General features: G+C 44.7%; 1 protein-coding gene across 2 annotated transcripts in view; it reads right to left on the bottom strand.

Moving 5' to 3' along the window:
* Window positions 1-3,786: 3,786 nt before the first annotated feature.
* TMEM88B (transmembrane protein 88B) overlaps window positions 3,787-23,729 on the bottom strand; it is a 164,955-nt gene continuing 145,012 nt past the window's right edge. Inside the window, exons 1-2 of one of the 2 annotated variants that reach the window (XM_044281906.1) lie at window positions 7,853-8,465; window positions 5,639-5,777 (exon numbers count right to left, since the gene is read on the bottom strand). In XM_044281906.1, the coding sequence (XP_044137841.1) occupies window positions 5,738-5,777; window positions 7,853-8,250 (438 nt within the window). In that variant the 5' untranslated portion in view covers window positions 8,251-8,465 and the 3' untranslated portion in view covers window positions 5,639-5,737. Of the gene's footprint in view, window positions 5,778-7,852; window positions 8,466-23,729 lie in introns of those variants that run through there. The other variant, XM_044281905.1, reaches the window with a different exon arrangement.

Genomic DNA, 23,729 nt, shown 5'->3' with positions numbered 1-23,729 from the left:
TTTTTCGCGAATATCGCAACTTCGCGATTTCGCGAATATTTCGAATATAGTGCTATATATTCGTAAAAACGAATATTCGTTTTTTGTTTCCCCCCCCCCCCCACAAAATTACAGTACACATATAATTGATTGTTTCCCAAAGGTCCAACAGCTCAGATCTTACTCACATTGCCTAGAAAGTGATTGAGGCGCGAATCTTCGTAAGGCGATTTTATTAGCGCACATGCGAATATCGGCACGTCCCAGAACAGAGGCAAAGGGCTTTGCATTCATACATTAGTGAATTGAGTTGCGAATCTTCGTAAGGCGATTTTATTAGCGCACATGCGAATATCTACACTTGTCCCAGAACAGAGGCAAAGGGCTTTGCATTCATACATTAGTGATTGAATTGAGCTGCGAATCTTCGTAAGGCGATTTTATTAACGCAAATGCAAATATCTACACTTGTCCCCAGAACAGAGAGGCAAAGGCCTGTGCATTCATATAGTATAGCACCATATTCGCGAATACGTAGAACTTCGTAAAATTCGATTTACGAATATTCGTATTTTTTATTTTACTTTCCACCTTACAGATTACATTGATCTGTACTCTGTCAACTACTGTCATCACCCCCCACTGTATCTCGATTGATTCCCAAAAGTCTCACATTCCCTAGAAAGTGATTGAGGTGCGAATCTTCGTAAGGCGATTTTATTAGCGCACATGCGAATATCTACACTTGTCCCAGAACAGAGGCAAAGGGCATTGCATTCATACATTAGTGATTGAATTGAGTTGCGAATCTTCGTAAGGCGATTTCATTAGCGCACATGTGAATTTTGCATAGCATATGTATTATGCGATAATTCGAATTATCGCATATGCGAAATAATAACGAATTTGAATAATCGCGAATATTTTACGAATATTCTTTCGAATATTCACAAAATTTCGCGAATTCGAATATGGGACATGCCGCTCAACACTAGTGCTGGGCCTAAATTTATGACAATGGACTGTTGCAGTGGTGGGTGACGTGAAGCCTGATTCTCTGCTATGACATGCAGACTGATTCTCTGCTGACATGAAGCCAGATTGTCTGTTACGGGACCTCTCTCCTCTGCCTGGGTGCTGGGCCTAAATATATGCCAATGGACTGTTGCAGTGGTGGCTGACGTGAAGCCTCATTCTCTGCTATGACATGCAGACTAATTCTCTGCTGACATGAAGACAGATTCTCTGTTACGGGACCTCTCTCCTCTGCCTGGGTGCCGGGGCCTAAATATCTGAGAATGGACTGTTCCAGTGGTGGCTGACGTGAAGCCTCATTCTCTGCTATGACATGCAGACTAATTCTCTGCTGACATGAAGACAGATTCTCTGTTACGGGACCTCCCTCCTCTGCCTGGGTGCTGGGCCTAAATATATGCCAATGGACTGTTGCAGTGGTGGCTGACGTGAAGCCTCATTCTCTGCTATGACATGCAGACTAATTCTCTGCTGACATGAAGACAGATTCTCTGTTACGGGACCTCCCTCCTCTGCCTGGGTGCTGGGCCTAAATATATGCCAATGGACTGTTGCAGTGGTGGCTGACGTGAAGCCTCATTCTCTGCTATGACATGCAGACTGATTCTCTGCTGACATGAAGCCAGATTCTCTGTTACGGGACCTCTCTCCTCTGCCTGTGTGTGTGCTGGGCCTAAATATATGCCAATGGACTGTTGCAGTGGTGGCTGACGTGAAGCCTCATTCTCTGCTATGACATGCAGACTGATTCTCTGCTGACATGAAGCCAGATTCTCTGTTACGGGACCTCTCTCCTCTGCCTGTGTGTGTGCTGGGCCTAAATATATGCCAATGGACTGTTGCAGTGGTGGCTGACGTGAAGCCTCATTCTCTGCTATGACATGCAGACTAATTCTCTGCTGACATGAAGACAGATTCTCTGTTACGGGACCTCCCTCCTCTGCCTGGGTGCTGGGCCTAAATATATGCCAATGGACTGTTGCAGTGGTGGCTGACGTGAAGCCTCATTCTCTGCTATGACATGCAGACTGATTCTCTGCTGACATGAAGCCAGATTCTCTGTTACGGGACCTCTCTCCTCTGCCTGTGTGTGTGCTGGGCCTAAATATATGCCAATGGACTGTTGCAGTGGTGGCTGACGTGAAGCCTCATTCTCTGCTATGACATGCAGACTGATTCTCTGCTGACATGAAGCCAGATTCTCTGTTACGGGACCTCTCTCCTCTGCCTGTGTGTGTGCTGGGCCTAAATATATGCCAATGGACTGTTGCAGTGGTGGCTGACGTGAAGCCTGATTCTCTGCTATGACATGCAGACTAATTCTCTGCTGACATGAAGACAGATTCTCTGTTACGGGACCTCCCTCCTCTGCCTGGGTGCTGGGCCTAAATATATGCCAATGGACTGTTGCAGTGGTGGCTGACGTGAAGCCTCATTCTCTGCTATGACATGCAGACTAATTCTCTGCTGACATGAAGACAGATTCTCTGTTACGGGACCTCTCTCCTCTGCCTGGGTGCCGGGGCCTAAATATCTGAGAATGGACTGTTCCAGTGGTGGGTGACGGGAAGCCAGATTCTCTGCTATGGAACCTCTCTCCAATTGATTTTGGTTAATTTTTATTTATTTAATTTTTATTTTAATTCATTTCCCTATCCACATTTGTTTGCAGGGGATTTACCTACATGTTGCTGCCTTTTGCAGCCCTCTAGCTCTTTCCTGGGCTGTTTTACAGCCTTTTTAGTGCCGAAAAGTTCGGGTCCCCATTGACTTCAATGGGGTTCGGGTTCGGGACGAAGTTCGGATCGGGTTCGGATCCCGAACCCGAACATTTCCGGGATGTTCGGCCGAACTTCTCGAACCCGAACATCCAGGTGTTCGCTCAACTCTACTCCAAACCTTTTTTTTAAGGGACAGTCCATACTTTTGGCCCATATCCCTATGTCACTCTTTGCTCTTTAAATAGCCCCTTTTGTCCAGAGAAACCAAAAATTGCATTCATTTGCACTAAAAGGTGTCTGTATGGTTGATAATTAAATATTTTATACACAGAAACTTGCATACAACATCCTGATTTGATGCAATTTAGACCTCAACATTACTACTGTATATTCAGATTTGTATGTGGTAGCATGTAAGTAGAAAAATAGTAAACCATATATATATGCAAGAAGAAATTAGATTCATGACACAGCAAATCAGAAGTGCTTCTTTGACTATCCACACAGTTGGGAAGTATAATAGTGGCCTCAAGAATAGAGGGTCCAACTGAGGCCACATTGCCACTCTTTTACGAGTGGGCAGCATGGTGGCTCAGTGGTTAGCACTGGTACCTAGCAGCGCTGGGGTCCTAGGTTCGAATTGTATGTTCTCCCTGTGTTTGTGTGGGTTTCCTCCCACACTCCAAATACATACTGATAGGGACCTTAGATTGTGAGCCCCATTGGGGACAGTTGGATCCTTATGTCTGTAAAGCGCTGTGATATATAGTAGTGCTATATAAGTGCATAAAATAAATAAATAATACTAGACCTTCAACAGCAACATTAACAAGCAAATGTATAGAAATGGACTTTCAAGTTCATGCCTCCCTTCTATTCAACGAGTGGCAGTGGTAGGAAATAGAGGGTTTGATATGTACCTGCAAGCGGTCATATTTGTTGTTTTCTTCTATCCTTCTGCACTTGTAGACTTGGACTTAAAATATTTGTAATGCCCCCTGCCCCCAGTAAAAAACAACTAATAATTTATGAGTTTGCTATGTTTTTTATGTTTTCCTTTCTATAATTTACAATACATTTGGCTCTTTGATCAACCAATCATTTGCAGTCATAAATAATACAGACACATAATGACGAGTATACAGCATACTCAATGCTAATTTCACTTTAATAAAATATTACATTGCAAATTTGTGCTACTTCTGTGTGCTTTTACTTCAAGCTATGGCATCACATACCTTATATTAATTACACAGTGAAAAAGTAGAGATTTGTTCTATACAGTGCAGAATCTACCACTGGAAATGACTGTACAATCACTACTTACATAATAACTACAAAATAAAAATTACTGGGGACATTCATCATTTGAGATTGTTTTCATGTCACTTTTACATCTGGTTTTGCATTGTGTAGTTGCACCAAATGTATGAAATGGTGCACAGTTTTTACATATTTGGTGCAACTGCATTGTGTTTTATGACTTAGTCTTAAATACACCAGGAGGCTGCCTGGCGTAAGATGTGATCTTTTTGGTGAGATTTCCAAGCAGGAGCAGATTGGCCATAGACCTTACAGGGAAAACTCCCGGTGGGCCGATGCCCAGGGGGCTGCCTTGGCCCTCCTTATGACCGGCCAGTTGAAGTTTTTGGGGATGTATTTTTGTGATGCTGGCAGTATTTTGTAATGGACTGTGTTAATTGGCTCTGTTAGGGTGGTATAATGTGCCACAATATAGTATTGCTGGCCCTGCTTTCCATCAATTTGGACCCGGCTAAAAACAGGGCTACTTTTAGTATTATTTCCAGGGCCACTTTAAGTTCCCAATCCGCCCCTATTTCCAAGTGCCGCAGAATAGATGTGCCATAATCCAGATCTAATCTCACTTTTTAGCCTTAAACATAGACCACTTTGAAAAGTGGCGTGGCTCCTAAATAGTGCAGAAATGTCACAGAAAAAGAACAGAACAGCATGTTGTGCAACATTTTTACACCAAAAACCAGATGTAACAAGTTTGATAAATGTCCTCCTATAAGACTTAAGAATTAAAGTTTTTATGGTACATCATAGACAATTGAATATCATCAAGGCAATCCCTATCTATTTGCCCAGTTTGAACATATGGATGTCATAGATGGGGATCTACTGCTTGGGAACTTCCGCTATGCAACAGACCAAAGAGTCAACAGCTTCCCCCTTAGTGGACCTCATCTACTACATGGTCAGCCATGGCAAGAATGGCAAGGCAAAAAGTCCTTTGTTATCCTGTTCTGGAACACCAATAGGCTTTATATTATGATAGGTGAGGGTCCCCATGGTCCGACCCCCCTGCCCCCATTCAGACACTTATCACCTATCCTCTGGATAGGTGATAAGTTGCAATCTTTGACAACCCCCGTTGAGCCTTTTGGGCATAATGAGAATATGGGGCCCCCACTGCAAGTGAGTGTAAATATACAATTATTATATAATAATTAAGTATAATTATTATATATATGTAAAATTATTTAACTTACTGGAAATAGAAATAAATAAGTATATGCTATGTTATATATTATACATCAAAATGAGATTACCACAACTTTAGGCTACAATGGGCATGAGGCTGGCTGTCCAGCAAACTACAGTGTTAGTTTCAATATACTGAATCAGATTCCATTAGACCAAAAGTTCACTTGATCTTGTTGTGTCCTTAGTCTCAGCATTGCCACCTACCATGGACCATTATTGTAGATAGTAATTAAAAATGAGTTGCACCAGTCTTATAAGCCTTTATACCCAAGCCTTCACATGATTATTCCATTCCCTCACACAGCTGCATAGACCACCCTCTTCATACCACCTCCATCGAACGCCCTTGTATAGTGCTCTGGTATAAGGCTGAAATAGCATGAAGAGACGAAGGCGTCGGGCAAGGCCACAGTACACAGCCATGGCCAGCACAATGAGTGGAGACATCATCACAAAACCCAGAATGATGAGGGCAGAGGAGCTGTTGTCATCTAGAAGGGTCTTGCAGTAGGAGGCATCAGAATGAAGGACCTAGGAAAAAACACACAAAAAAAACAATCATTATGTCATCCTGTGCTTATCCACCATCTACCTGCTGGACACCAGGAACATGTATGCTGATTGGTCATCAGGGACTGGACCTCATGAACCTGTTGTGAGAAAGGTTCCTTTTAACCTTCTGATGATGTGATGTCACAGTAGTAATCCTACTCAGTATGAGAGGAACCATGGGTTGAGACATTTGGGATGTGTTTCATCAGATTTATCATAATAGCTCACGATTTTTTTGTATTTTTTGGAATTGTTTAATAGTGTATTGTCAAAGAATATGTTGGGGCAATACTATGATGATACTGGGTTAGGTGTCATGCACCCAACAGAGCCAGTTGCACTGAGCCTGTACAAAGGCACACCCTATGGTTAAATTTTCAAAAGGATTGCCACATGGAGTTGGGATGTTCTCCCTGTGTTTGCGTGGGTTTTTCTCCGGGTACTCCAGTTTCCGCCCACACACCAAAGACATACTGATAGGGACCTTAGATTATGAGCTCCACTGGAGATATCAAGCAATGGTAATATCTGTAAAACGCTTCAGAATATGTTGGCACTACATAAGAGATTAAAATAATAATAATAATAATTGCTACTAGGGGTGATTGCCTCCATGATACCCATCAGATAAAGCATGGCATGTTTTTTTGGGTTGCCCTTGCATCTGAATAAAACACCTCCCTACTAGTGGTACCGTGTGGGCACATAAACTACAGGGGTGTGGTTATTAAAGGGGCTGTCCAAATTAAATAAAAACTTGAGTAACCCCTGTACATATGGTTAAACAATAGCAGAAACAATACTCATCAATACTCTCTGCTGTTTCCAGTGCTCAGTTCCCTGTTGCTATTGTCTCCATCCTGGCTGTCTTGCATCCCTTGCACACAACTAATCAGTGCAGCCAATCACTGGCAGCAGCGGTGTCTCCGGTACTGCTGAGGTCACTCATTTTTTGCAATGGTGATCTGTGTGCACAGAATGTCACTGCTGCAGCCAGGAAGATGAGTCGCAGGAAAGAACAAAGCTCAGTGCTGGAAGTAGCAGGGGATACGAAGGGCAGGGCCGGACTGGCCTACCGGGATACCGGGAAATTTTTCGGTGGCCGGCGGGCCGAATCCTAAAGCTCTGATGTAGTGGTGGCCGGTAGGTGGAGCTGAGCAGGCCGGCCTCCGTGGGAGCGGCACTGCTCCCTCCGACCACCTGGTGTCGCCGTGATCCTCCTGGCCCGGCCTGGCTGTCCTGTGTGTGGCCGCCCCTCTCTACCTGCAAGTGGCCTCAGGCTCCCGCCGCCTCACCTCCAGATTCAATATGCCGGGCCCAGGCCGCAGACCGGAAGCAGAGCCCGACCCCTATGTATGCCGCCGTCATGACCGATGCCCTGAGAGGACTTGAGGAGCCGCAAATACTGGGGGTAAGAAGGGGCCAGGCTGTGCCCACATGTGACTGTGCAGGCTGTCAGGGTTATGTAGTGTATATTAGTGTACATACAGTCTCCAGTTTACAGGAATCTCCAGGAGTGACATCGGCTGGGCAGATCCGCTTCTAGGATCTGGGCACCATGGACATTCTGTAGCCCTCACATGCTTCTTTATGTATCACAGCAAGGAGATTGGGGCAATTGACAGCAGGGCTCTGGCTGGAGGTAGCACTTTGTGAAAGGTTGTCACACAGGTTGTCAGGGGCTGGGAATGGAGAACATCTTGGTGTGTAACCTGGTGTCACTGTGCTGTACAAAGGATCTGCTGGGCATGGTGCCTCCACAGAGGGTAGGGAATCAGATTGACTGAGGAGGGCTTGTACTTTGGAGAAGAATATGTGGCTTCATGTGACAGAGGAATGGCACAGAAGATTGTGTGGATGAGGATACGTCGTGTCTCCAGGAGCTCTGCCGCTGACATCTCCAAGTGACAGACCCTGCTGGACCCCCCAGGCACCCTGCACACATTATAAATGCACAGTATAGCATTCCATGATATGTATTGAATGCCAGGGCCATGCCCACATGTGGCGAGTGGCGGTGCATTATACACAGCAGCACGGTGTCCGGTACTCACACAAAGACGTGGTATACGAATGACCAGCCCCGGGGTCTCTCCAGCACGTTGCACAGGTAGTTATGCAGCCTCCGGTACTTCACATTCCTCCGGCAGCTCTGGCTGCTGTTGTACGACAGCGGCTTCCCCAATAAGCTCATGCGAGCTCCCTGCTTCCCTCGGTGGCTCTCCTGCAAGCCCCCTCCCGGTCCCACACCGCTGCCCCTGCCAGTGTCACTGGTGCCCAGGAGAAGCAGCCCGTCCCCTCTACTGGAGTTCAACAGCACCCTGTTGCCCCGACCCGACTCCACATCTTTCATGCCGTAGTAACGGTCTCTACCCCTGCCTTTACCTCCAGAGCTGCTTTTTATCCAGAGCCCAGAGCCTCCCACATCACCTCCACTATGTTTGCAGGACATTGCATCACCGGCGTGGGCACAGAGGGCTCCGGGTGCATGCACAGAGCAGACCTGGGGACAGGGTGGCAGCGCTTCCTGGCTTCAGACTGTCAGATCTGATTACAAGTTGGCACCAGCCATACATACAGGAAGGCTCTGTGTGCAGGGTGCCAGGGGGGTCCAGCAGTGTCTGTCACTTGGAGATGTCAGGGGCAGAGCTCCTGGAGACACGACATATCCTCATCCACACACTCTTCTGTGCGATTCCTCTGCTCTGTCACATGAAGCCACATATACTTCTCCAAAGTACAAGCCCTCCTCAGTCAATCTGATTCCCTGCCCTCTGTGGAGGCACCATGCCCAGCAGATCCTTTGTACAGCACAGTGACACCAGGTTACACACCAAGATGTTCTCCACTCCCAGCCCCTGACAACCTGTGTGACAACCTTTCACAAAGTGCTACCTCCAGCCGGAGCCCTGCTGTCAACTGCCCCAATCTCCTTGCTGTGATACATAAAGAAGCATGTGAGGGCTACAGAATGTCCATGGTGCCCAGATCCTAGAAGCGGATCTGCCCAGCTGATGCCACTCCTGGAGAGTCCCTTGCTGCTCTCTGTACAGGAGGGGACAGTGATCACAAAGCTCTACATCCAGCAGGCTGCTCAGCCTCCACACAGGCAGCTCCCAGCAGTCTACTGTGCCTTCCTACATAGAAGCCTGGAGGTCACTTCCAGGCAGCTGAAACTCCATGCATGGTGGTCAGAGTGGCTGTGAGAAGCTTGGAGCCCACCACCTCCAGGCAGCTGCACTTCAACAACTTTTCCAGGAGAACCCAGCAACTCTGTGACAGCAGGAAGGGGTTGCCAGTCACTCACTTGTCCCTGTGCAGCCTGCAGCTCCAGTCCTTCTCCTGGTGCTGCTGCTGACATACATTCAAGGGGGACAGAAGGGAAAGGGGGTGAGGAAGAGGAGGACAGAGGGGGAAGGCCAGGTACTTACAGGAGGACTATATCTGAGTATAAATTAAAGGGGTTGTTCGGGTTCAGAGCTGAACCTGGACATACCTCCATTTTCACCCCGGCTTCCCTGCTTCCGATGCTCTACTTTGCCCTGCGCTAAATCGCGCAGGGCAAATGCATTTTTTGAAGATCTGGTGATGTACCGGGGCTCTCCATGGGGCTGCCAGGAAGCCCAGTGACGACACCGTCACTGATGGCCGGGATTTAGTGCTGCCCTAGCCAGTAAAACAGTAATATGAACAATGGGGTTCTACAAAAGAGCTATTGTGGTGCAAAGTTCATATTCGTGTTTACACACGTGTTTTAAAATGAACGCTTTCTCCTATTATGAACAAGTAAATAATGACGCAATGCTGTGGGGCTGGTGTGCAAATTTTTCCAGGGCTGGTTTTTATCCCCAGTCCGGCCCTGACGAAGGGTGACAATCAATCCTTTTGGTATTTTACCACATAACAGGGGCTGCCCACATTTTTGTCTAACACAGACAATCCCTTTAATGGTACAATGGTAGCAGTCACACCCAGCCCCGGTGCTGGAGAAGGCCACATGGCTCATTTGCCACATAACTTCAGTATTGGAAATTGCACAGGTTAGGTGGGGGTCATGTCACAGATTTTGTATTGGGACTCAGGTACTTCAATTTATATATCTATGGCTTTCAAAAAAATTTAAACTAGTGAACGCTTATTCTATAATGAATTCAGAGATTGCGGTAGAACCTGAGATTAGACCACAGGGTTATTTTAATTGATGATAGACGAATTGTACTGAAAACATAATTAGACTTGTAGATAAGGTTTATTCAGAACCATGAAGGTGACTTATAGCATTAGAAATACAAACTTTACTTTCTCCTAATTACAAGGACTTGGTCTTCCTACAAATGACAGGTCAGTATTTCACGGCACGGTTTACTACCGAAACTAAACTTGTGGTCACATGATAACGTAATGTATTCCGCATTAAATATGGATCCCGGCACAGTTATAACATTGATTCAGGAGATTTGCCAAGGTCAGTCGACAGAGGCGATGAATAAAAAGGACTCTCCCTCCTCTACAGAAAGGCAGTAAGAGAACAAGGTCTGTGGGCAGCCATGCGGAAAATTACACAACCAGCAAAGCTTTAATATCCCAGCCTCTAAGTGCTTTTAAAGGTCAACTCCTCTTTGAACTATCACAGACCAACTTTTCTCCTTCTTCTCCCACTGTTCCAGTTCCAGTGACAATTTATGATCACATTAATTGCAAAGGAATTCTTCTTGTTTCCAAAGTGGAAAAAAGGAATAAAACATCTGTTCCAGAGCAGTGGTGTACATAGAGAAGTAAGGGTTCCATAGCAAGGATCAAGCCAGGCCCCCCTCACAGGACAGAAGGGATTCTGCCTAAACCTTTTTCAATGACCCTTGGACCATTTTTTCCACTGCCTCGTTTGCTAAAAAGTGTTCCTTTACAGGGTAGAGTCTTGACCAAGTTTTCTCGTCCAATAGAAGAAGGAGATAATCCCAGCTAAGACTGGGCCCCCTCTTTCCCTGGGCCCCATAGCAGTCGCATGGTCTGCCGCTATGGTAGTTACTCCCCTGTTCCAGAGTCATCATCACTGCATACATACAACATAGCCTTCCTGTAACACACCCACATTGTCTGCCTGCTACAGCTCACACAGGTGAGATTTTTCCAGTATTGCAGATATTATATTAGCTAGAAATCATGAAGTCATGCCATGTAATAGAAAAATATTTTAAATGTAACTCCAAAATTTAGTTTTTGCTCATATTAGGGACACTCTCCTACCTCCAAAATTGTATTTAAGGGTTTTCACCTTTAAGATATTCAGGTCATCAATATGAGATTGTTGTGGGTCCGACAACCAGCACCCCCATCAGCATCTTCTGGTACTGGAAACATAACAATGGACAGAGCCAGAGGCAGACAGCTGTGTCCATTGTATAGAGGCCATGCCAGCATATTGAAGCTCAGGAAGCTCAGCTGCTCCCATTCAAGTGAGCTATAGTACACCAGCAGGGTCACTACACAGTAGATGGAGACTTTTATTTCTGGTGTCGGTGGCTGCTGAAGATGGCTGATCGGTAAGGGTACTGTGTGTCGGTCCCTAACTGATCTGAAATTCTTATAGGATAGGTCATCCATATCTAAAAGGTAGAACATCCCCATATTTTGGGGGTGAATATTCCAGGGCTTCACCAGGCCTTCATGCTCAGGGCTACAACAACGACAACAATGTTCCCTCTAAACCTTTGTAGCTAATGAACAGGGCAGTATTGGACTTGGCACTGTTCTCTAAGTAAATCTAGACTATCTATAGCACCCAAATCATTAGACATACACCAACAAGTTTCTAGAATCTAATGTTGGCTCCCTGTGGGTCTATCAGGGTGAGAAAGCATCCGATGGTCTAGGGAAGCACTTAAAGAGGTTGCCCAGGATTAGAAAAACATGGCCGCTTTATTCCAAGTGAATGAAGGTAAGCTGTAATACCACACACAACCTGTGGACAGGTGTGATGCTGTTTCTGGAAGAAAGCAGCTAGGTTTACCTTATCCTGGACAACCACTTTCATTCTTTACCTTTTGTGTCACCCCTATCTCCTTATAGATTGTAAGCTCTTGGGCTCAAATGCAAAATCTGTGACAAGGCCTTCCACAAACCTTTTATAATTCTAGTGTCTTCTTACGTGGCAGTGTCTATTTAGGAACCAGTGGATATTTGCTACCGTTTCACCTCCAAAATGTTTCTATATATTATTTTTAGATGTGAATAATGCGCCTCTGTCCTTCACTCATGCTTCTTAATGTCAGTGCTCTTACATCAGGGAGGCAAGAAGCTGTGAACTTAAATACACTCATGTTTCCCCTGCAGCTACGAATGTGTGAAGGGTCCCTAGACATTGCTATTTACTTTCATTCATCTCCACCAGGGGGGAATTTTTCTCATCGGGAACATAAAATAGAAAAGTTAATTACTTTTCTAATCTGAAAAAATGTCATATTTCTGTCATTAATGCTCAATTCTCATGAACATGTCCGCTCATAATGTCATTTGAGCACTTCGTGGCCAAGAAAGCAGCAGTAATTGAATTAGCACAAAAGGCAAATGAACATTTAGGAGGAAAGGAAGAAACTATGTAAAAATAAACCAAAGTACCAACATGTAGACCTCGTAGAACCGATATAATGGCCCATATTTACCAATGTCAGTCCACTTAGATTCTGGATTAAGAGAAATGATTTACTTCTGGCCCAGGCATGGCTTTGCAGGAAGGGGGCAAGGCCTAATGTGCCACAATTCTGATAAAAATTCTGTTTAAGGTCAGTCAACCAGTATTTGGTATAAATAAAGGTAGACAAACCCGTCTGTCCTTGCACCACATTTATCATCCGGCCTCAGCCCCGTGATAAATCTGGTGCAGGTCTAGACAGTCGGTCTTAGTCTACATCATTTATCGGTCTAGTTAACCTGCCTCGATGTGCTTGCTATTTTTCAAAGGTTGTTGCTTTTTCTTTTTTTTTTGGGAATCTACCCAAGGGGCGGCCATATTGGAAACACATACTTCCTTTCTATTTTGCCTGAACTGACAGTGTGAGACTACTTTCACATTTGAGACGGATCCGCTCATATAATGCAGACGATGGATCCGTTCAGAAAGGATCCGTCTGCATTATATTGTAAAAAAAATTCTAAGTGTGAAAGTAGCCTGAACGGATCCGTCCAGACTTTACATTGAAAGACAATGGGGGACGGATGCGTTTGAAAATTGAGCCATATTGTGTCAAATTCAAACGGATCCGCCCCCATTGACTTACATTGTAAGTCTGGACGGATCCGTTTGCCTCCGCACGGCCAGGCGGACACCCGAACGCTGCAAGCGGAGCGGAGGCTGAATGCTGCCAGACTGATGCATTCTGAGCGGATCCGCGTCCACTCAGAATGCATTAGGGCTGGACGGATCCGTTCGGGGCCGCTTGCGAGAGCCTTTAAACGGAACTCACAAGCGGAGCCCCGAACGCAAATGTGAAAGTAGCCTAACAGAGGGTTATTCCAGTCTCCAGGAAGTCTATGGCCTACATATCAGATCCGTCCCGTTTCCGTTATGCAGGGGAGTCCTCTCTTGCATAACGGAAACTGGACAGATCTGTTATGCAGCCCATAGACTTCTATTATGACGGAATGAATAACGGAATGCCTCTAAAGGCATTCCGTTATACATTCCATCATAGAATTGCGTTATGGTCCGTGGTAACGGAATCCATAACGCAATTCTGCTTTTACCACCAAACGAAGCGCAAACGAATTTCATAACATGAAATTCGCTCATCCCTAGCCATAACTTTTTTATTTTTCCGTTCACATAGCCATGTAAGGGCCTAAGTTTTGCAGAACAAGATGCATTTTTAATGGCACCATTTAATTTACCATGTCTTGTACTGGAAAATGGGGGGGGGGGAAATGTGTGCGCTAAACATGTTATGATGTCCTGATTCTGCAGTTCAATACAATTACGGCGATACCAAACTTGTATAGTTTTTATTTTGTTTTATTAGGCTACTTTCACACTGGCGTTTTGGATTTCCGTTTGTGAGTTCAGGGCTCTCAAAAGCGGTCCAAAACGGATCAGTTTTGCCCTAATGCATTCTGAATAGAAAAGGATCCATGCAGAATGCATCAGTTTGCCCCCGTTCAGTCACTATTCCGCTCTGGATGTGGAAACCAAAACGCTGCCTGCAACGTTTTGCTGTCCGCCTGACGAAGCGGAGCCAAACGGATCCGTCCTGGCACAATGTAAGTCAATGGGGCTGGATCCTTTTTCTCTGACACATCTGGCACAATAGAAAACTGATCCATCCCCGATTAACTTTCAATGGTGTTCAAGACGGATCCGTCATGGCTATAAAAAACATAATACAACCGGATCCGTTCATGACGGATGCATGCGGTTGTATTATTGTGACAGAAGCATTTTTGCAGATCCATGACGGATCCGCAAAAAACGCTAGTGTGAAAGTAACCTTACTTAAAAAAAAAAAAGTCTACATTTTCTTTGCGTCGCTATTTTCTGACAGCCAGAACTTTTTTATATTTCAGTCTACAGACTGTTTTTGTGGAACGAACTGTAGTTTTTATTGGTACCATTTTTGTGATGTTTGACTGTTATTAAATTTTTTGGGGTGGACAAGGTGACTAAAAATTTTTTGAATTGTGTTTTTCACTTTTTTCTGTTACGGCATTCACTGCACAGGAAAAATTATTGAATATTATAATAGATTAGACATTTTTGTACATGGCCATACCTAATACGTTTATTTTTTTATAGTTTAATAATTTTTATATGTAAAATTGGGAAAGGGGGTGATTTAAACTTAAATTTTTTTTTTTTTTTTTTTACTTAACTATTACTCCCCTTAGGGGCTAGAACCTGGGATCTTTTAATCCCTTATCCCATTTACCCTAATAGTGATCTATTAGGGTGAATAGGATTTTAACACACTGCCTGCTGAGCTGTGCCTTGTGCAGATTACTATGACAGCCCTGTAAAGCCTCAGCAGGGCCCAGGCTGTCATGGTAACCATGGTAACCTATCGGATCCCTGCAGACCACTACATGGATGGATGTCTACTATGTCGAAATTTAAAAAACATTTAAAGTGTGTGCTAGTTGAATCTGACACGCTATTTGTTGAATAATTTAACAGTTTCAGTAAAGCACTGTTAAATTGCACTACCTGCCTAAGCGTTAGTGGAGCCATTATCTGCAACCCTACAGTATGAGGGCTTGTTTTTTGTGGGAGAAGTTGTAGTTTTTAGTGACATCATTTTGGAGTACACATAACTTACTTGTAATGGACGCTGTAGAAACCCGTATCAGCGGTCATTAAGGGGTTAATCATGTCCCTTGGCTTAAACATCCTGTGTACAGCCTCACGTTAAAAAATTATTTTTAGACGGAATCTAATACAACCAGAGGTTTAAAAGAGAAGACAGAAAGAACATACAAACTCTTTGTAAGCCTGATGAGAACTGAGGTCCTATACCCAATAAATAATGGAGTATGAAGGTGTCCCAAATCTCTGTACTGCAGATAGTATTTCCACTAAGTTATTTGTGAATTAACTTGTCAGCATTTTCGGGCAGCGGGTGATAGACCCTAAATCAGCCTTAAGTAGAGTTGTGTTCTAGTGTGCCTTTAGGGCCCAATATATATATATATATATATATATATATATATATATATACATAATGGAGGTCAATAGGCCCTCTGGTGGGCCAGCCGCATCCTTCCTGGAGATAACAGTGCTAGGTGTCCAGGAGCTGAACCACTGACAAATGTTCCAGTTATTTAATATCTTATTGTTACATTTCAAAAGCATACATTGGTGGAAGTCCATTGGTGGGTGCTAAGACACCCGTTGATTCCTCCTTGAGTCCATGAGCTAAGACACTCAATAAGTACGCCTAAATAAAAGTCATTTACTGTCCTGGTGCACTGCTTAGAGTTGTAGGACTCTCAGCTTCTGGACACAAAGATGTCATCTTATATGTCTATGCACTTACACAATCCTCTGGTAACCTAAAGGCCTCATATAAAGTAACAATAGTCTAAATAATAGTGGAAAAGATGGTGTATGATCACACACAAATGTAGAACACAAGTTATACAGTCAGGTCCATAAATATTGGGACGTCGACACAATTCTAACATTTTTGGCTCTTTACACCACCACAATGGATTGGAAATGAAATGAACAAGATGTGCTTTAAAGGGACTCTGTCACCAGTTTCTAACCCCCACTTTTAAAAATATTGTTCTATCCATGGAGCCCTTGTGATTACTAAGGTGTTGTTATAAGCTAAATCTGCTGGCTCGTTTTGATAAAAAAAACGTTTTATCTAACCTGTCAGTCATATAGTTAAGGTGCCCAGGGCGTTTCTCATGGCCTGAAGATGCCGCCCGCCGCCGTTGGTGCCCAGCTCCTCCTCTGCTCTCGTCAGCGCCGCCTGAAAATCATGAGATACGCCTCCGGCTCTCCCTCACTCCCCCCTCCTTCTTTTCTAAGATCCCGCGCGTGCGGCAGTGTTCGCGTTATCGGGAGGTTGAGCGAAGTGCTTGCGCATGCGCACTTCGCTCAATGAGGCTGAACCGAAAAGTCTGCACGGGCGCATCAGGCACAGGCCTGTGCGCACGCGGGGGATCTTAGAAAAGAAGGAGGGGGAGTGAGGGAGAGCCAGAGGCGTATCTTATGATTTTCAGGCGGCGCTGACCAGAGCAGAGGAGGAGCTGGGCACCAACGGCGGCAGCATCTTCAGGCCATGAGAAACGCCCTGGGCACCTTAACTTTATGACTGACAGGTTAGATAAAACTTTTTTTTATCAAAACGAGCCAGCAGATTTAGCTTATAACAACACCTTAGTAATCACAAGGGCTCCATGGACAGAACAATATTTTTAAAAGTGGGGGTTAGAAACTGGTGACAGTCCCTTTAACTGCAGACTGTCGGCTTTAATTTGAGGGTATTTACATCCAAATCAGGTGAACGGTGCAGGAATTACAACAGTTTGCATATGTGCCTCCCACTTGTTAAGGAACCAAAAGTAATGGGACAATTGACTTCTCAGCTGTTCCATGGCCAGGTGTGTGTTATTCCCTCATTATCCCAATTACAATGAGCAGATAAAAGGTCCAGAGTTAATTTCAAGTGTGCTATTTGCATTTGGAATCTGTTGCTGTCAACTCTAAAGATGAGATCCAAAGAGCTGTCACTATCAAGCCATCATTAGGCTGGAAAAACAAAACAAACCCATCAGAGAGATAGCAAAGAAGACCACGGAAAACAACTGTGGTGGATGACTGAAGAATTCTTTCTCTGGTCAAGAAAACACCCTTCACAACAGTTGGCCAGATCAAGAACACTCTCCAGAAGGTAGGTGAATGTGTGTCAAAGTCAACAATCAAGAGAAGACTTCACCAGAGTGAATACAGAGGGTTCACCACAAGATGTAAACCATTCGTGAGCCTCAAAAACAGGAAGGCCAGATTAGAGTTTTCCAAACAACATCTAAAAAAGCCTTCACAGTTCTGGAACAACATCCTATGGACAGATGAGACCAAGATCAACTTGTACCAGAGTGATGGGTAGAGAAGAGTATGGAGAAGGAAAGGAACTGCTCATGATCCTAAGTATACCACCTCATCAGTGAAGCATGGTGGTGGTAGTGTCATGGCGTGGGCATGTATGGCTGCCAATGGAACTGGTTCTCTTGTATTCATTGATGATGTGACTGCTGACAAAAGCAGCAGGATGAATTCTGAAGTGTTTTGGGCAATATTATCTGCTCATATTCAGCCAAATGCTTCAGAACTCATTGGATGACGCTTCACAGTGCAGATGTACAATGACCCAAATCATACTGCAAAAGCAACCAAAGAGTTTTATAAGGGAAAGAAGTGGAATGTTATGCAATGGCTAAGTCAATCACCTGACCTGAATCCGATTGAGCATGCATTTCACTTGATGAAGACAAAACTGAAGGGAAAATGCCCCAAGAACAAGCAGAAACTGAAGACAGTTGCAGTAGAGGCCTGGCAGAGCATCACCAGGGATGAAACCCAGCGTCTGGTGATGTCTATGCGTTCCAGACTTCAGGCTGTAATTGACTGCAAAGGATTTGCAACCAAGTATTAAAAAGTAAAAGTTTGATTTATGATTATTATTCTGTCCCATTACTTTTAATCCCTTAACAAGTGGGAGACACATATGCAAACTGTTGTAATTCCTACACCGTTCACCTGATTTGGATGTAAATACCCTCAAATTAAAGCTGACAGTCTGCAGTTAAAGCACATCTTGTTTGTTTCATTTCAAATCCATTGTGGTGGTGTTTAGAGCCAAAAATGTTAGAACTGTGTCAATGTCCCAATATTTATGGACCTGACTGTATGTGTGGTGAGTCTAGAATCACAGCTACCATTCACATGTCCAAACATCATGGTCATATTTTTCATTCAAGTTAATACATCAATGAAAGGAGTCATCAAAAGCTATTTTCATCGGGGCAGGAATGAGTTTATCATCTTCCAGAAAACAAGAGGCTCTTTCTTCCATTAGATTCCATCATAAAATTGCCTGTAATGGTCCAAATGTATGGGATCGGTATTATCCAAGGGACACAAATACCAGACACTGTCAGATGATGGAATTAAGTTTTTTTTACTGCTGTACTTTAGTCATTACATCTAAAAGCCCAGAAGATGAAAGTGCTAAGAAATCTAGAGAGCAGTTTGAGCCTGCAACGTGTACAATGACTGCTGAGTCTGATCAGTATCAACAGCGAGGTCAGAGGGTCCTTATTGTTTAACGGATTGTAGAAGTGACATTACCCTGGGCTTTCTGATGGCAGTGACACAATAACAAGAAAACATTCCTTATTTTAGCTATCACTGCAATTATTCTGCAAACAGACTGTAGTGTTTTTGTAGAATACAGTTTCACGTCACACTATTTAAAAAAGGCTTAAAGTGGTTTCCAGCTTTTTAAAACATATAGTTCAACCCCTCCCCCCTACCCGCCAGACCTAGGGAGGGAAGTATTTGCACCTGTTACCCACCACTTGGGTCAGTTGCTCCTTCGATCCCCAAGCACCACATGACCTAGTGATGTGCTGCTTAGAGGGCACGTAACTGCTGCGGCCCGTCATTGGCAGCAGCAGCACACGTGACCCTTCTCCATTCCAAACGTTTACAAGCAGAAACCAGAGCAAAGCGAATGCAGCAGTGGACCAAAAGAATTGGAACCAAGTGGCTAAAAGTAGTTAAGTATTCTTCCCTCCACACAGATCCAATGGATAGGGAGGCTGGAAAACAAAAGCTTTAAAAAGCTGGACAACCAATTTATAGAACATTTTCTGCTGTTAAAGTAAGCTTTTATACAGGGCCAGATTATAAACAGGACACATGGGCCATATGGCCCAGGAGCTCCAGCACCTTAAAGTTCAAAGGGAGCTCCACAAACCTGCCTAGGTTAAATTTTCTATCTGCCCTGCCGAACATTTTCTAGTTATGCCCTCGGCGATCAGTATTTGTATTAATAGTGCCAACACTGCACACTTGTCACGAGGGTGTCAAGAGCCACGTCTGACTCCATTATACCCGGGGTCAGGAAGTCGCAGCGGGTGGCTGCGCGCTCTATGTCTAAAGATCACGTCGTTTCTTAATGATAGTTTTCTGTGTTTGCCTTGCAATCCTTTTTGTCTCACTCAGGGATCCGTAGCTTCTCCTCCTCAGCTGTTTCTTGTCTGTCACTCCCAACCTCCTTATATTCTCCTCTCACACTTCTCTAGTTGCCAGATATAGAGCTTCCTGCCTGGACTTCTATACTGACCCACTGGAGCTGTGAATCCTGGTTGTTGTTCCAGAGTGTTATCCTCCGGATCCCTGTTGGGCTTTTTGTTGTCTTCTGTTGTCGCCCACCTGGGATTATATGTTTAGTCTGTATTGTCTGTCCTCCCCTTGGTGTTTTCCTTTGGAGCTAGTGGTGCGGACTAGTGTTCCCACCGCCCTATACACTATCTAGGGCTCATCTTAGGGAAAGCCAGGGTTTTAGGCACGTGATCGGTATACGGGTGAGGAACCCGTCTAGGGACGTCAGGGCAGCCAGGTGCCAGCCGCAAGGTGAGATAGGGGTCACCACCTTTCCCTCTCCCTTGGACAGGGCCTTCCTCTTTCCCTCGCTCTGTGTCACGTATGTGATAGGCACGCCGGTCGTGATATTATATCTGGCCCTCATTTTTTGGGAAGGAAAAAAAATAAATATATATATATATATTTTTTTTTTTCTTTTTCTCTCTCTATTTAGAATCCAGTATGGATCCTATTGCTGCTTTGGCAAAACAACTTCAAGGTCTGTCTTTGGAGGTGGCAGGATTGAAGGCGTCGGTCCTCCAGCAACAGCAGCAAATGCAGCAGACCGCAAGCCCAGCGGTTGCTATGGGTAACCAGGTTGTTGCAGAACCCAAGGTTGTTCTTCCTGACAGATTTTCTGGGGGAAGGGACAAATTTGTGATGTTCCATGAGGCCTGTAAATTATATTTTAAGCTGCGCCCTTACTCCTCTGGTAATGAAGAACAGCGGGTGGGGATTGTTATTTCCCTGCTTCAGGGGGACCCGCAATCCTGGGCGTTCTCTTTACCCCCTGGTTCCCAGGCTCTCCGGTCAGTGGAGGAATTTTTTGGGGCCTTGGGTCTCATATATGATGACCTTGACCGAGTCGCCCTGGCTGAGTCGAAGTTACGGAGACTCCTACAGGGAGATCGGCCAGCAGAGGAATATTGCTCAGAGTTCCGTAGGTGGGCTACGGATACTCAGTAGAACGACCCGGCTCTCAGGAGTCAGTTCTGCTCTGAGTTATCCAAAAGGGTTAAGAATGCGCTTGCGCTGTATGAGACCCCCCTTTACCTTGATGCTGTTATGTCCCTCTCTATCAGAATAGATAGACGTCTTAGGGAGAGATTGAAAATTCCTGAGCAATTGGTAACCTCTCCCAAGCAGCAGTTAGTCTGTACTGACTTAGACGAGCCTATGCAGCTAGGAGGAACTACTCGTCAGGTCCATCCTCCTGAGGCTCGCCGTAGGCGTGGGGCTTGTTTTTTTGGGGGAGGAGGGGTCATTTCATTAATGTCTGTCCCTCCTTTCTCAAAAACAAAAGACCGTCTGAAAACTACTAACCCCAGGCTGTGCGGAGGATGTCAGCCAGGGGGTATACGTTTCCTCCATACGAACATCTCAATTTGTTTTGCCAGCGGTTATTGTTTTTGGTGTTAAGACGGAGACTATTTCTTTCTAGACAGTGGAGCAGGGGTAAATTTGATAGATACCCATTTTGCCCGCACTATGGGTTTGTCTCTCTGTACGCTGCAGTGACCTATTCTCATATTCGCTATTGATTCTGCTCCTCTGTCTCAGAGAAACCTCACTCAGATTGTTCATAACTTACACCTTCGGGTAGGGGACCACCATAATGAGTGTCTTTCATGTTACGTTCTGGAGGGCCTTCCCTCTGCCGTGGTATTGGGTCTTCCCTGGTTGGTAGCACACAATCCAGTGGTGGATTGGCAGGCCAGGGAGATATTGGAGTGGAGTGAGCATTGCAGAGAGAATTTCTTAAATAGCAATTGCTTAGTCGCCTCCATAGCTACCCTACCTACATTTATTTCGGACTTTGACGACGTTTTTTCTGAAAAGGGTTGTCAGAAGTTACCACCTCATCGTCCTTATGATTGCCCGGTTAACCTGATTCCCGGTGCAAAATTACCCAAGACCAGGTTATATAATCTTTCGGGTCCCGAGAGACAAGCCATGAAGGATTATATCTCCGAGAGTCTGGCTAAGGGACACATCAGACCCTCTTCTTCACCCGTGGCTGCAGGGTTTTTCTTTGTTCAAAAGAAAGATGGGGGCCTGCGTCCTTGCCTAGATTTCCGCGAGCTAAACCGGATAACCATTCGAGACCCATACCCTCTTCCTCTCATTCCTGACCTTTTTAATCAGATTGCGGGTGCTAGGTGGTTCTCCAAACTTGATCTTAGGGGGGCCTACAATCTGATTCGTATCAAGGAAGGGGATGAGTGGAAGACAGCTTTTAACACCCCTGAGGGGCATTATGAAAATTTAGTCATGCCTTTCGGTCTGACCAATGCTCCTGCTGTCTTCCAACATTTCGTTAATGATATTTTTAGTCATCTTATCGGCAGGTTTGTGGTGATATACCTAGATGATATCTTAATTTATTCGGCTGATCTGAAAACACATGAAGTACATGTCAGACAGGTACTGCAGGTCCTACGGACGAATAAATTATATGCGAAAATTGAAAAATGTGTCTTTGCCGTTCAGGAAATACAGTTCCTGGGATATCTATTATCTGCTTCAGGTTTCCGTATGGATCCTAGGAAGGTCCAGGCAATTTTAGATTGGGATCTTCCTGAGAACCTTAAAGCTCTACAACGGTTTTTGGGTTTCGCTAATTTCTATAGAAAGTTAATTAAAAATGATTCAGTGATCGTTAAACCCCTTACTGACATGACTAGGAAGGGGACTGATTTTTCTAAATGGTCTGACGCCGATAAAATTGCATTTTCCTCTCTGAAAGAGAGATTTACCTCGGCACCTGTTCTAATTCAACCTGATGTCTCCCAGCCTTTTATTGTTGAAGTAGATGCGTCGGAGGTGGGAGTGGGGGCTGTATTGTCTCAGGGTCCGTCTCCTGGCAAATGGCGTCCTTGCGCTTTCTTTTCCAAAAAGTTATCTACAGCTGAAAAGAACTATGATATTGGAAATAGGGAACTGTTGGCGATTAAACTGGCGCTTGAAGAGTGGCGTCACTTCTTAGAGGGAGCAATCCACCCCGTCACGGTGATTACGGATCACAAAAACCTTCTGTACCTCGAATCGGCTAAGCGTCTCACCACAATACAAGCTAGGTGGTCGCTATTCTTTACCAGATTTAACTTTTTTTTTTATCACCTATCGTCCTGGGGCAAAGAATACCAAGGCAGACGCATTATCTCGTAGTTTCCCTGGAGGGGGTAATGTTAGTGATCCGGTACCTATTTTACAAAGAGGAGTGGTTGTCTCTGCTGTACACTCTGTTCTGGAGGGAAAGGTGTTGCCCCTCAGAGAAATTGTTTGTACCGTTAAACCTGCGTCTCGAATTATTAAAGAAACATCATAATTCGGCACTTGCTGGGCACCCGGGTAGTAAAGCAACCTTGGAGCTATTGTCTCGTCGTTTTTGGTGGCCAAGGTTGCGTCAGGATGTAATGGATTTTGTGTCTACTTGTTCTACTTGTGCACGCGCGAAAGTCTCTCATACACGTCCAGCAGAGTCTTTATTGCCACTTGTCATCCCCAATAGGCCATGGACACATCTGTCAATGGATTTTATCACTGACTTACCTTTGTCTGCGGATAAAACAGTTATCTTGGTAGTAGTAGACAGGTTTAGCAAAATGGTACACTTTATTGCGTTACCCGCACTTCCTAATGCTAAGACTCTTGCTCAGGTGTTTATCAGTGAAATCGTGAAGCTTCACGGGGTCCCTTCCAATGTGGTTTCGGATCGGGGAACCCAGTTTATTTCTAAATTTTGGAAAGCTTTTTGTTCCCGTTTGGGGGTACACTTGTCCTTTTCCTCAGCTTTCCATCCTCAGTCGAATGGACAGACTGAGCGTACCAACCAAAACCTTGAGACATATCTAAGGTGTTTTGTGTCTGAAAACCAAGAGGTGTAGTCATCATATTTACCGTTAGCCGAGTTTGCCATAAATAATCGCCGTCAGGAATCCACTGGCAAGTCACCATTTCTTGGTGCATATGGTTTTCATCCTCAATTCTGTACTTTCAAAGAGGGGGGGGGAGTCTTCTGGGGTTCCCGAAGAGGAACGGTTTTCATCATCTCTTTCATCGGTATG

The sequence above is a fragment of the Bufo gargarizans genome, chromosome 2 (genome assembly GCF_014858855.1).
Source record: "Bufo gargarizans isolate SCDJY-AF-19 chromosome 2, ASM1485885v1, whole genome shotgun sequence".
Classification (NCBI taxonomy): Eukaryota; Metazoa; Chordata; class Amphibia; order Anura; family Bufonidae; genus Bufo; species Bufo gargarizans.
This window is presented reverse-complemented; position numbering and strand designations above follow the sequence as displayed.